The sequence below is a fragment of the Paramisgurnus dabryanus genome, chromosome 10 (assembly GCF_030506205.2).
Source record: "Paramisgurnus dabryanus chromosome 10, PD_genome_1.1, whole genome shotgun sequence".
NCBI lineage: Eukaryota > Metazoa > Chordata > Actinopteri > Cypriniformes > Cobitidae > Paramisgurnus > Paramisgurnus dabryanus.
In genome coordinates, this window is record NC_133346.1 from 28,335,076 (window position 1) to 28,348,253 (window position 13,178).

Sequence of the window (13,178 nt, forward strand, 5' to 3'; positions counted from 1 at the left end):
TTTAAATGAATACAAGTTTAAATCTATTAAAAATACATTTAATAAATAGTAAACATAAGTTAACATATTCTTTTTGTTTCTTTCTGCTCGTCTTAGGTGATTATGCTGGTTTTCCCGGTTGTGGTCTTTTGCGTCTTCACAGCACATATAGACATGATTTAAAGATATACGCTTCTGATGAAGGCCGTGTTCAGATGACTGCTGCAGCATTTGCAAAGGTAGCATGACCACAACTTTTCCCACCATTTTGTAGTAATGCTGTCTCCAATTCATATCAGTTTAAACCAAAATTTTATTTGTGTGTTTGGTGTCGTCAGGGTCTGTTGGCATTGGAGGGAGAGTTAACACCGATCCTCGTTCAAATGGTGAAGAGTGCGAATATGAACGGCTTGTTGGACAGTGAGAGCGACTCCTTAAGCAGCTGCCAGCAGAAAGTCAAAGCACGACTTCATGAGATACTTCAGAAAGACAGAGACTTCATTCCAGAGGATTATGAGAAGGTCTGTGCCCTTTTATATTAATGGCATATTTATCTTAACATGTTTAGCTGCAACACCTGGCACAAAAAACAGTTATCACTGTATCAGTTAAATAGAAATTAAAGAATTGTTGCCAGTTGTAATATTAATCACTGCAAAAATGACCCAATCACAAGCCCTTAAATATTTGTTAATTTAAATGAAATGGCAACTTTTCTTTGGCCAGGGAGTATACAGTATAATGTTTATAAAGTTTTCATTATACACGTCAGTTTTCATTATATGTTGTCTGCGTCAAAATGCATAAACTGCTAATAGGCAGTGTTGACAAGACACTGGTGTAAACCACACTTTTCGATCCATTGTCACTCTTTTTTAATATAAAAAAGTCCATAAATAATAAATCCAAAGCACTTATACAATATACGAAGCACTCCCTCAGGTAAAACAATCAGTGTTGCATTTCCTCATATGCATTTCTGCTTGCACCAGTAAAAACAAAGATGGACATTATTTAACAACTTAAACTGCAACAAAAGTTGCTGTCTATTTACTAGCATCCCTGCTGATGCCTCTCCAACAACGTACACAGGGTTTCCCGCAGAAAATTTGAAGAGTTTGGTTCCAAAACGCAATAAATCCATTTTGACAAATTTCGGTAAAAACGTGTTTTCTATACCAAGAAAGTGACAAGATGAAAACCACTATTTTCTGTAACAAACTTTCACATAGCATCTTTAGGTTATAAAAACATAAGAAATTCAAATCCATAACTTGATTTTCAAAGATTTATTATAAAAACTAATTATTTTTTCCACAAAATGCAATAAATCCATGACAGTTTTTTATTTCAAAATGCTATTAATCTATTAAATCAATGTATAAATGTGCATTCATCTTTACCATTTTATATTTATTTAGTTGACTAGTGGTATACAATGATTAAAAAATAAACATTAATGGCATTAACCAAAACACTTACTTTGTTATATTAAGAACACATTGCTGCGGTTATATTTGACGTCGTCTCTTTACATGTTCACAGCGATCAGCTGTAAAATGTTTTGGTCCCGCTCGATTTTCGTTGACTTTGAGTAAAATAATGTAAAGTTTTCATAAGATCCTCTGGGGTCAATGTTTTAGCATGAGAAGCTTGATGCTGTCTGGAGAACAAGCAGCCGAGTGCCTCTCGCGGAAATTATTAGATGTTGATGGCTTACGTTTCTTTCCCGTCACAGAAAACCATCACAGGTTTAGCAATGCTATTAAAGTATTATTTTGTTTTGTTTGTTGATCATGAAGTACAAAGTAGATGAGGAAAATTAGGATTCCGTGTACTCAGCGCGCCGCCATGTTTGTTTACATTGCGTGAATGGTCCGCTGTAATATCAGGAATGGATTTATTGCGTTCTGTAAAAAAGGAGGAGTGGCGTTTGTCGCATTTTGGGAACAAAGGGAGAAAAGATGACAGAATATCACGGCGGGTATTGGATTTTGCGTAAAATTAATTATTTACTTTTAACTACTGACCTGATATAATACTGATTTTGGCAGTAACTCATTTTTTTCAAAAATGGCGTTTATTGCGTTTTGGAACCAAACTCTTCATTTGTTAGTCAAGGTGGTAGGGTTGGCCGGATGGGTGGGGCCAAGGGCGTGGCAATGAAAGGGGCGGGCGTATGCGACATGATGAAAATGTAAATATTTTAATAAAATAAATAAATAAAATATGTAAGGGATAATGTAGAGGCAGCCGGTAGTTATCTGGAAATAAGCCCCGACAGTGTGACAGGACCCGACGCGAAGCAGAGGATCACACTGAAGGGGCTTATTTCACGATAATTACAGGCTGCCTCTACACTATCCCGCTTATTACACGGCTACTTGCCACATAAGAAAAAAAACTGGACATGAATATGAATTTGAAACCTTTTATTGGCATATTTGTTTTGAATTAACATTTTTATCCTTCCGCGAAACTTTACACAGATGCATAAAATGATCGTAATACCTTATTAAGATCCTCTGCTTCATACTTGTCTGTCTCCATTTTTTTCTCTTTTAGCCAGTCTTTGAGGAGTTTTAATGCCCATTCTGTTTTTTTTTTTTTTTGGTGTTGGCTTCGTAGCTCTCATGCTCTATTTTGTCAAGTTCAGTCTCCGTAAGCTCTCTGTGTCTTGTCGTTGTTCGTTCTTCTATCCACTGTTTAAATGTTTTGTTTTTTCCGTACATGTTAAAATTAATGTCAAAATTTTCCATTCTTAATTGTAGTTCTCCAGTGTTTGTCACAAGATGGCGCCAAACAGTAATCTTTGTTGGCGCGGAGGGATTTTAAACATACAAGTAGTACCGGCTATGTGTTATTACTTTGGAGCGGTTATTATTTGAAAAGAACGAACCTGTAAATGTCTCAACTGACCAATCAGAATCAAGCATTCCAGAGAGCCGTGTAATAATTATTTTTAAAACACTCAAATAAAACTTAATTTTGAAGAAACTATGACAAAAAATGAACACATACTAGATTATTAATGAATTTGAATGTTTTTAACAGATACCTCTAATGGGAATAGCTGCGTTATGAAGTTAAATTAAAGGGTTAATAAACACAAACAAAAGCAGATGTTGTAGAACGTCTGGCGAACGATGATAGATAGCGCAAAAATGGTAAAAACAGATTATTTCCCACTATTAATTACATTATCTTAAAGGAGCGTAACTGTAGCATGTAAATAATGCACATGAATAAAGTGAGCAAGAGCGCTCAACAATTATATCTAATCAACAGGCACGTGAAACCTTAGCAGGTTGCTCAAACAACAAAATCACCAGCTAACTTACTTTAAAATTAGAAGAACTATAGACTAATACAATAACAGGCTTAAATAACCCCAAAACATAAGTCCACTTACAGTTCTCACGGACACGTGTTTTATCAACTGGCTGTCCTCCAGACATGACGGAGCAAGTCTTATCTCATTTCGGCCGTGTGGTGCGCGTGCACGCTCGCAGTGTGAAGCGCGTCCGCACTATTCTCCGAGATGTTTTATCAACTGGCTAGTTATCCTCCAGACAGTGACGGTCCGGACCACGTCTTTCTCATTTCGGCCGTGTGGCGCGCGTCCCCGCATGCGGTGTGATGCGCGTACGCGCTATTCTCCGAGATGAACTTGACGGCCTTTTGTGCAGTGAATTTTTTTTGTTTGTTTGTTTCCAAGCTTAGGTGGGCCGCCTTAACTGAAATATGCTGCGGGAAACCCTGACTTACACAACAAACTGCTACTTCTTCAGCTTTTGCCTTGATACTGTGTATACACCAGTAACATGTTCGTTGACACTACCTACTAGGGGTCTGCTTGTGTATTTGCACGTTAACGTGAACAACGGAGGAGAGTAAATAAAAACTGACACAAAGCCTATGGCGTAGGTTGAACGCAGAAGAATAAATCAGCCTGTAGGGTACACGACTATGTGTAGGCTACGCCGTACACTCAACACAAAAGTATAGTAAATTGGGCTTTATAGGGGTTTTCAACTTCTATCCAGCTGCTTAAATTGCCATTGCAGAGAAAGTTTACATTGTTTGTTTTTTATATAAAATAATGCCATTTTGTCTCTTGTTTAATTCTCTCTACATGTATCTCCTTTCATATTTGAATCATCCTCTAAAACAAAAATGGCTTTGTGTGTGTTGTCTGTTTAAAATGCTTTGTTTGATTGTGTATATGTTTTAACTTACAAATGATATAATTAAATAAAATAAATAAACTGTTATTCTAAGTTACAGTTTTATTTTTCATTTACCAGCTGGCGCCCACCTCCAGCATGTCTTTGGTGAAGTCCATGCAGATGATCAAAAACCCAGTTCAGACATGTGATAAGGTGTACTCCCTCATTCAAAACCTCACGCTGCAGATCCGCCAGAGGATGGAAGACCCCAAGTCAGCAGGTCTGCAGGGTCATGATTATCTATAAGATCCAAATGCATTGGACATAATATAAAGAAAAAAAACCTGGTCAAGCCTCCTTTGAGATTCATGAGTGTCTGTCTTACTGTATCTCTCATCAGATATTCAGCTGTACCACAGTGAGACTCTGGAGCTGATGTTGCGTCGATGGTCTAAACTAGAGAAGGATTTTAAAATGAAGAACGGACGGTACAACATCAGCAAGATTCCTGACATCTATGACTGCATTAAATATGATGTGCAACACAACAGCTCATTGAAATTCAACAACACAATGGAAATCTACCGGCTGTCCAAAGCCCTCGCTGACATTGTCATTCCACAGGTGCTGCTTTTTAAAACATTTTTTTTTATATTTTCCTCTCTTTATCTTTTGCTAAATCATAACAGAAATATTTGCACCTTAAAAAGTGAATAAGGTCATGTCTTAGATTGAAATCAATGTAAAATCAGTAAGTGAAATCAAACTTTAATGCTCCAAATCTCTCTCATCATTAGATTATGAAAGGATTTTACAGACAGGGTCACATCTTTCAGTGTTGTTGGAGGAGCAAACCCTGTGGAGTTATTTCTGATGCTTTCGATTGATTTAAACATGTTCACATTGAGTTTAACTGTAACATAAATTGACTAAACTTCGGTATTTTAGGAAAATTGATATGCAAACTTCAGGGTTCCCACGGGTCATGGAATTTCTGGAATATCATGGAATTTTGAAAGGTTTATTCCAGACATTGAAAGTCATGAAATATGAGTGGTTTTGTTTGTCATTTGTTTTAGTTTGTTGTTAAATGTTATCCGCTTGTTAAAGGTGCAGTGTGTAAATTTTAGAAGCATCTAGTGGTGAGGTTGCAAATTGCAACTAACGGCTCAATACACTGCTCACCCCTCGCTTTTGAACCACATAGAGAAGCTACAGTAGCCGTCACCGGTAAAACATGTCATCGTCAGAGACAACTTAGTAAAAAAAGTTTGTCTGTTAAAGGTTTCTGTAGAAACATGGCGGCACAAAATGGCGACCTCCACGTAAGGGGACCCTCTGTGTATGTAGATAAAAACGTCTCATTCTAATGTAATAAAAACATAACGGTTCATTATAAAAAGGTCTTTATACACCCCTTATAATATAGTTTTGTATATTCTTTTGCATTTCTGTCAAGAGATCCTTCTAAAAATTGATTTCCACTGATTTCAAGTGAGACTACAATCTAAACAGCCATTTATTGGCATAGTTTACTCATTTTTTCCATTTAAGCAAAAAAAAAAAATGTATAAACTTAAGGTGTACACTACATTATCAGGCTTACTGCATCTCAGATATAGGTAATGAAAATTCAGCTTTTTAGTCTGTGAAAGTCAGGATATTTGCAATTTGGCTTAGAGTGGGAATCCTGAAACTTGATGGCGCATTGTGCTAGCAATGCAAAGGTTTAAGGTTTCCCAGGAAACACACATAAAATGTGTGAAACACCTTAAATGCACTTTAAGTCACTTTGGATAAAGGCATCTGCCAAAGGCGTAAATGTTGTGCATCATTGTGAAAGGTTTATTTACTCTCGACAGGAATATGGTATCGCTCAGGCTGAGAAACTGGACATTGCCAAAGGATACTGCACCCCTCTGATTCGCAAGATCAGATCTGATCTCCAGAGGACACAAGATGATGACACCGTTAATAAACTTCACCCAGTGTGAGTTTTTCCTGTTCCAATGCTTTAGCGTCGGACTAAATCATACATGTGTTAGATTAAATACAAATTAACCAATACATACAGGACTATTGTAAAAATGCATTGTTATTTCCCTGTTAAAGGCATAGTTCTCCCAAAAATGAATTTTCTCATCCTCATGTTGTTCTAAATCTGTATGAATTTCTTTTTTCTAATGAACACAAAAGAAGATATTTTGATAAATGATGGTGAGCACACAGCTAATTATAACCATTAACTTCCATAGTTGGAAAAACTAATACGATGTAATTCAAAGGGTACCGTCAATTGTAAGCTTACCATCATTTATCACAATACCTCCATAATATTTGTTTTTCCTACTAGGGAAGTCGATGGTTACAATTAGCTGTGTGCTTAACATCATTTATCAAAATATCTTCTTTTGTGTTCATCAGAAAAAAAATTATTCATTGTTGTTTAGAACAACATGAGGATGAGAAAATTATGACAAATTTTAATTTTTGGATGAACTATCCCTTAAATGAGTTTTGGATAAAATTTTTCTATCTACAGATATTCCAGAGGGGTTATGTCTCCAGAACGGCACGTACGAACCAGACTTTACTTCACCAGTGAGAGTCACGTGCACTCCCTCCTGTCAATCTTGCGTTATGGAGCCCTCTGTGATGTAAGCCTTTTAAAAAAACATCTCATAGATTTTTAATAAGTAGTACAAGTAAATCCCTTGAGTTTTGTTAAGATTGAAGAATTGATCTGTTTGACTTTGTTTCCAGGAGGCCCAAGATGAGCAATGGAAGAGAGCTATGGACTACCTTAAAATAGTCAGTGAGCTAAACTACATGACACAGATAGTCATCATGCTCTATGAGGACCCAAACAAGGTACAGCAATGTTAACACACATGCAGTGCTTTGAAATAACTGAAATCAGAAAAGAAAAAAAAAGAGCGGCCAAGGTGTTTGCAAAAATTATAGAAATCAAACAAAATTCATTTAAGTTGATGTAGAGTAAAACTGTTATATTAACACTTATTCAGTACTTTTAAAATAACTTAATAAATATTTGATATAAAACTGCTTTTGTTTGTCTATATTTTTGTCAGATAGTTGATGATTGAATAAAACAACATTAACTGAATCTCTTAAATTGCACAATCATGATTTTATACTGTGGCAACATGATTGGTTGGCTCAATAATCACATAAATATTTAAAGCGTAACTAAACCCTAAACCAACTTTTTTTAGTTAATGATCTGTAAGAATGATGCTTTATTAGTGCTGTTCATTGATTTTAGTAAGTTTTTTGACATTTGGATATAAAGTGTTTCAATACTACAATATATGGTGTAAAACGTCTGAGTGCTGCCCTCTTCAGGTTGAACGGTGGCTACTGCAGTTTAATTTTCCTATTGGATGTTGGGTCCAAGAAATGACTCGTGACGTAAGCAGGTTCAAGCTCACCACGCCCTTGTTACGATCTCACCACACACTTAGTTCGTCCCCTCTATCTCCGTTGGGATCTGCCCACTTTTCTTGCATTTTTCAAATATTGCAGTGGGTGGAGTCAGGCTCTGACCAGGGGTTTAGTTACTCTTTAAGGTGTACAGATGTTTGAGTGAATGTAAATATATGATGATCTTGTATTGTGTTATTGATCTGTTTTGAATTGTAGGATCCTTCATCTGAGGAGCGTTTCCATGTGGAACTTCACTTCAGTCCAGGAGCCAAAGGCTGTGAAGAGGATAAAAATCTGCCATCTGGATTTGGTTACAGACCAGCATCAAGAGAGGTTAGAGCGACTAATTGTTAATTCATGAAATTGATAATAAACTTATAGTTATCTTCTAAACATAAAAAATGGAAATTGAAATGTGCTTAATATTGACTGTCAAAGAATGAAGACTCCAAGAAGTCGTCCCAGAATGACAGTGATGAAGAGTCTGGCAGCACTAAACGTGACGAGCCGGACCGAGCCCTCATGATGTTTCGCCCTATGGTATCAGATCCCATCTACATCCACAAGAAGTCTCCTCTTCCCCGCTCCAAAAAGATCGGCTCTGTGGAAGTAAGTGTTTTTAAGTGGTCATTGGTGGTGAGTGTTTTTGTTTGTTCCAAACAGCAAAGTCATTTTGATTTGTACATATAATGTTGTTTAGTCCTGTCACTAAAGAGCTTTTAGATGTCTAGTAGATTAGTTTTGACAAGGACAGTTATGAATCCAGGACTGAAGGCCTATTTACAATGAGTTTTTAAAAAGAATTTACTTTTTAAATAAGCCTTTTTGTGTCTGTGATTTTTTTATGACCATGCCAAAACCATCCTGTCATTCAACTCCACATTTAGTCATTTGTTTTTTGTGGTTCATGTTGGAATTATGAGAATATTGTACAATTGCAGTATTATTTGGTTTTAAATCCTGAATAAGCTTTATATAGGTCAGGCTTTTCAGATTAGTTAAAACATTTCACTGTGCATTTAAAAACAAAAACTTATTGGATACTTACTTTTTATCAGGTTTTTAATTCAGGTGACTAATTCACACTGAACCAACAATATACAAAAATTTGTTCATTATAATCCAGCAGTCAACATGGATTTCAGTGTTTGTGTTTGTTACTGTTTGTTGGATCAGTGTGAATTATAACCTTAATATGAAATAAACCATCATCCATGTTACTAAACCTACATTTTCCTTTTAATGTTCATCTCATACCACAATAATACACTAAATATGAAGTAATAATATAGTGTCCCAAGTTTTTTAAAGTACCACATTCAGCCTCAGTTCATTTTAATCATTTAAATAGAGAAATTATAAAATAGTTGCTTATATTGTCAGATCTCACTCTCAACCTTTTTTCACATTTACTGCATGATCATAAAAACAACAACTGACTTTAGTAACATTATTATGTAATATTCCATCTGTTGAAATAAATATTTCAACAGATGGAATATTACATAATAATGTTACTAAAGTCAGTTGTTGTTTTTATTGCAGCTTTATAGGGATACATTTGCATCCTTTTTCTCCTAAAGCTTATTTCTTGATACTTGGCTATAAAGTTTCTTTTGTGCAGTAGCTTGAAAATGTTAAACTGTTTATTCAGATGTGAAAGCCCAGCCTGATCTCACGAGAATTCTTGCATATTTTATGAGTTTGGTATCAATTTGTACAAAGTTAATCGTTTAAAAACCATAGACTGTAAAAAAAAGATGAACGTAGTGTCTGTGACGTCAACCATTGGTTTCTGAAGATCGTTTTTGAAGCTTAAAGTAGGTAGAGATGCTCCTATCAGCATTTTTGGGGCCGATCACCGATTACCGATCACCAAGATCATGATCTGCCGATCGCCGATCAGTGCCGATCACAGAATGTCAGTGGAATGGGAATCTTTTATCTATAATCTAGCAGAGTTTACACCATTTGTAGAAATGAAACTAACTATAAATTAGGTATATTATTGTTTTAATAGAGAATCAAATAAATAAGCACAACAAATATTTCTTCTTGCAAAGAGAAATGTAATTTGCCTTTAAAAAGGTTTATGGCTGTTAAAAGTAATTAAAATAAAACACTTCACAGTCTTTACTGTATGAATTAAATATACACGCATTCGTATGAAGTACAACAGTTTTTCACTGATGAGCAGAGAGTAATTTTATTGATAGATGAATTAGGATACTGTAGCTTTAAGACGTGGGAGAGATCGTTCTCTTCACGTGCACTGATGACTGGCTGCTGTGTATGCGAGCGGCGGGTGTCCGCAAACAAGAGCAGCTGTGAGGAAAATTGAAGTTTAAACCTTCAAAACTTTTAAACGAATGCAAGTAATAAACTTTCGGCATGAGGATGCAATTGTCCGCGATAGATATGTGTTGTATACGCTGTTTGATAGGGATGTGAAGATGCATCGCGTTGAGGACCGGAGCGCGTCCTCATAGAAAATACACATATCTCTGTAAAGGCAGAGAGATCCAAATCTGCACGTCACACATGAGCAACGAATGGTCTCTAATTGCAGCCGCATCAGGAACGCTATGATGACAAAAGTAAACAGAAAGATCGGCCCATGAGATCGGCAAATTTAGCGAGTGCCGATCGCGTCATTTAATGCCGTTATCGGCCGATTACGATCGGCGGCCGATCGATCGGAGCATCCCTAAAAGTAGGCGTTGCCTGCCGTCGCCATCTTGGCCGCGCGTCATTGTGCATCACTCGCGCTTATCCGAAAATGGGTGAAGAGGCGGGACGTGGGTAAAGCTGAGGTGTCTGGTTGTTGAAACCACGCCCGCCTAGCTCGATTCTAGTGACCGCAGTGGCTGTTCACCCCTCACTCAAGGGGCCACGCCCTTAATTATGCAGAACTTTAAAGCTCAATATAATTTAAACTGAGGAGTTACAAAAATCCCCCCCCCTTACAGTTGTCATGAAGGGCAAACTTAGCTATACAGATCAAAAACTATTTTTGTACGAGGCTGTAAACATATTAGTTTCTTTTGTAAAGTTGGCGATTTTTAACATGGGGGTCGATGGGAATTGACTCCCTTTTGGAGCCAGCCTCTAGCGGCCAGTCGATGAATTGCAGTTTAAGTCATTTACGTATTGGCTTCATCAGAGAGATCGGAAGGTTACCTCTCTGTAAAAACGTATGATTATCATGAAAAAATGAACAATAACGAAACCCCACCCTTAACCTCAACATCACCGGGGCAAAGGCATGACTTGTGGTTGTATGAATTAATACGAATTAGCCACCTCATAAAATACATATGAATTGCCATGAGATAGCATTGAGACACCTATTGACACAACACAATAGGCCTAACATTTTGTCCAAAAATATGAACAGATGGTGTCTTACAGAGCTATACTCTTTACAAACACAAACATTTAAAAACAGTGTACATGAACTGATCCAGGTTCAGTCATATGTAATAGCTACTGTTGATATTTTCTTAAGGAAAGAGTTTATGTGTATTATTGATAAGATAAAGTTAAGGAGGACAGACTGCTGTAAGTTGAATCGCTAGAGTGTGATGGACTGCATTGAGTTTTCAGGTAGGTTCATTGCCTTTGAAATTAACTTCCCCAAATAATTTTTGCTGCGTTACTATTGTGCATCATTTGTTTTGAATGCACTTTGGTTAGATGAAAGATCCCCAGAAGTATAAAGCTCATATAAGGTACAAAGATTCAGGTTTGTGTTAGATTCTTTCATTTTGTTTGTTATTTTGTTGTATGCAATACTTGTGTAAAATTGATTGCGCAGTATTACGTGGAATACAGTGTCGGTATATAATGTCACACAACTCAAACTTTAAATCTTAACTTCCATATCACATCAATGCTTTTAATGTACCAGTGACAAAAATGACATTTTTTGGTGGTTTTTAGTTTTATTAAGTGTATACTTGAATGTTTATAACCTGTCGACTGTTCAAGCCTTTCTAATCACAAATCTGTATTATTTTGCGAATCATCCTTTTATCGCCACCGTTTTGTATTTCTTTCTTTTATAGTCGCCATTGCTGAAAAACTTTATCAAGACCCCTGCTGGCAAAGTATGAGCACACATAACCTCAGTCTTCTGTTGATCAAAGGTCTCCTATAGTGAATGTTGATGGACACATACAGTAGCTGGATTGTTGTTAATGTTGCATGCTTGTGCTGTTTCTGCCCCCTGTTTCACTTTCAGGAAGAAAGCCCCCTGAGTGTGTCTAGCCCTGACTCTATAGGTACCTGGATACATTACACCTGTGGTGTTGGTACTGGGCGTCGAAGACGCAGATCAGGGGACCAAATAACTTCCTCCCCAGTCTCCCCCAAATCACTGGCTTTCACATCCAGTATATTTGGCTCATGGCAACAGGTTTTTACAAATTTAATTCATTCTTCACACCGACCGCTAACTTCTTGTCAATTCACACTCAAGAACTTGGCGGCAGTCAGCAAGGACATCTAATGAGCAGATAAATCAAAAGAGAGTGAATTAACCTCATTCATCATAGTGTTTTTCTGTTATCATTTCATGCATTTCAAACCATATAGGGAGGTTTTAAAAATATTAACTTACAGCTTTTTATTTGTTTTACTAGAGTAGTGGGTACTTATAACTTCCTACATGTATTTTTTTTTATCTTATTTTATGTAAGATAAAGCTGCCATGCTTTAGACATACACAGATTTAAATAAAATAATTTTATATGAAGTGTCTTAATATAGTCAGATTAAATTGCATATGATTATTTTAATACAGGATTAAAATAATGTTAACCAAAAGCCAAACAATTATTTTGGCTCCACATGAAGGTTATCTTTCCGATGGTTAACATTTGAAGCTGGTTCATAAAGGTAAAAACTATAATAGCATGTATATTAATGATGCTTTTAAAGGTAAATCTGATTTTTAGGCGATGCTACAGGATGACAGTAAACTTTGTCCTCCTCTATACACTCCAAACTCATATTTAGGTCTGGATTCATTCAGCTATATATTGGCCATTTGTCAGTAAATTACCAATAAATAAAATCAAGTAGTCATTTCTGTCTTGTTGAATAGCCTCTTTTAGTTAAAATGGTTGTGCATGCTGTTTTATGTTGACTTTGAAGCTTTAATACTGAAATCTGTAAATTGTACAGTACTGTAAGTGTAGCATTACAGTATGTAAATGAAAATATGTTGCATTTTGAAAAAGGCTTCTAGCATAAGATATTATGTACAACCATTTGATTAGGATCTGACACTTTATTTGTGATGGTTCTCTCTTTACTAATCCACATCTTTATTCATGATTAGTCTGGTGGTATATCTCAACTCTTTTCATTCATCTGCATTAGCTGTCCTTTGCAACATGCTCTATTTGAGTGTTCAACGATTAAAGCCCCATGCACAGGCGAAATTATTATTATTATTATTATTATGGGTTTAGGTAGATTCAGACTGAAGATCATCTCTGCTTTGACACCTTTTAACACTCATTGGTCACTGTCATCCATCAGATCAAATCTACTGTAGATCATTACCTGTTCTTTAGT

General features: G+C 36.3%; 1 protein-coding gene across 12 annotated transcripts in view; it reads left to right on the forward strand.

The window, feature by feature from the left end:
• The window catches only part of ppip5k2 (diphosphoinositol pentakisphosphate kinase 2), a 52,098-nt gene that overhangs the window by 23,733 nt on the left and 15,187 nt on the right, over window positions 1–13,178 (forward strand). For 4 of the 12 annotated variants that reach the window (XM_065271601.2, XM_065271603.2, XM_065271604.2 and 1 more), the window contains exons 16-26: window positions 97–218; window positions 318–500; window positions 4,287–4,428; window positions 4,549–4,772; window positions 6,011–6,138; window positions 6,691–6,805; window positions 6,912–7,019; window positions 7,812–7,928; window positions 8,034–8,204; window positions 11,663–11,704; window positions 11,839–12,012. In XM_065271601.2, the coding sequence (XP_065127673.2) occupies window positions 97–218; window positions 318–500; window positions 4,287–4,428; window positions 4,549–4,772; window positions 6,011–6,138; window positions 6,691–6,805; window positions 6,912–7,019; window positions 7,812–7,928; window positions 8,034–8,204; window positions 11,663–11,704; window positions 11,839–12,012 (1,526 nt within the window). The remainder of the gene's footprint in view (window positions 1–96; window positions 219–317; window positions 501–4,286; window positions 4,429–4,548; window positions 4,773–6,010; window positions 6,139–6,690; window positions 6,806–6,911; window positions 7,020–7,811; window positions 7,929–8,033; window positions 8,205–11,662; window positions 11,705–11,838; window positions 12,013–13,178) is intronic. The other 8 variants (XM_065271606.2, XM_065271607.2, XM_065271609.2 and 5 more) reach the window with 3 other exon arrangements.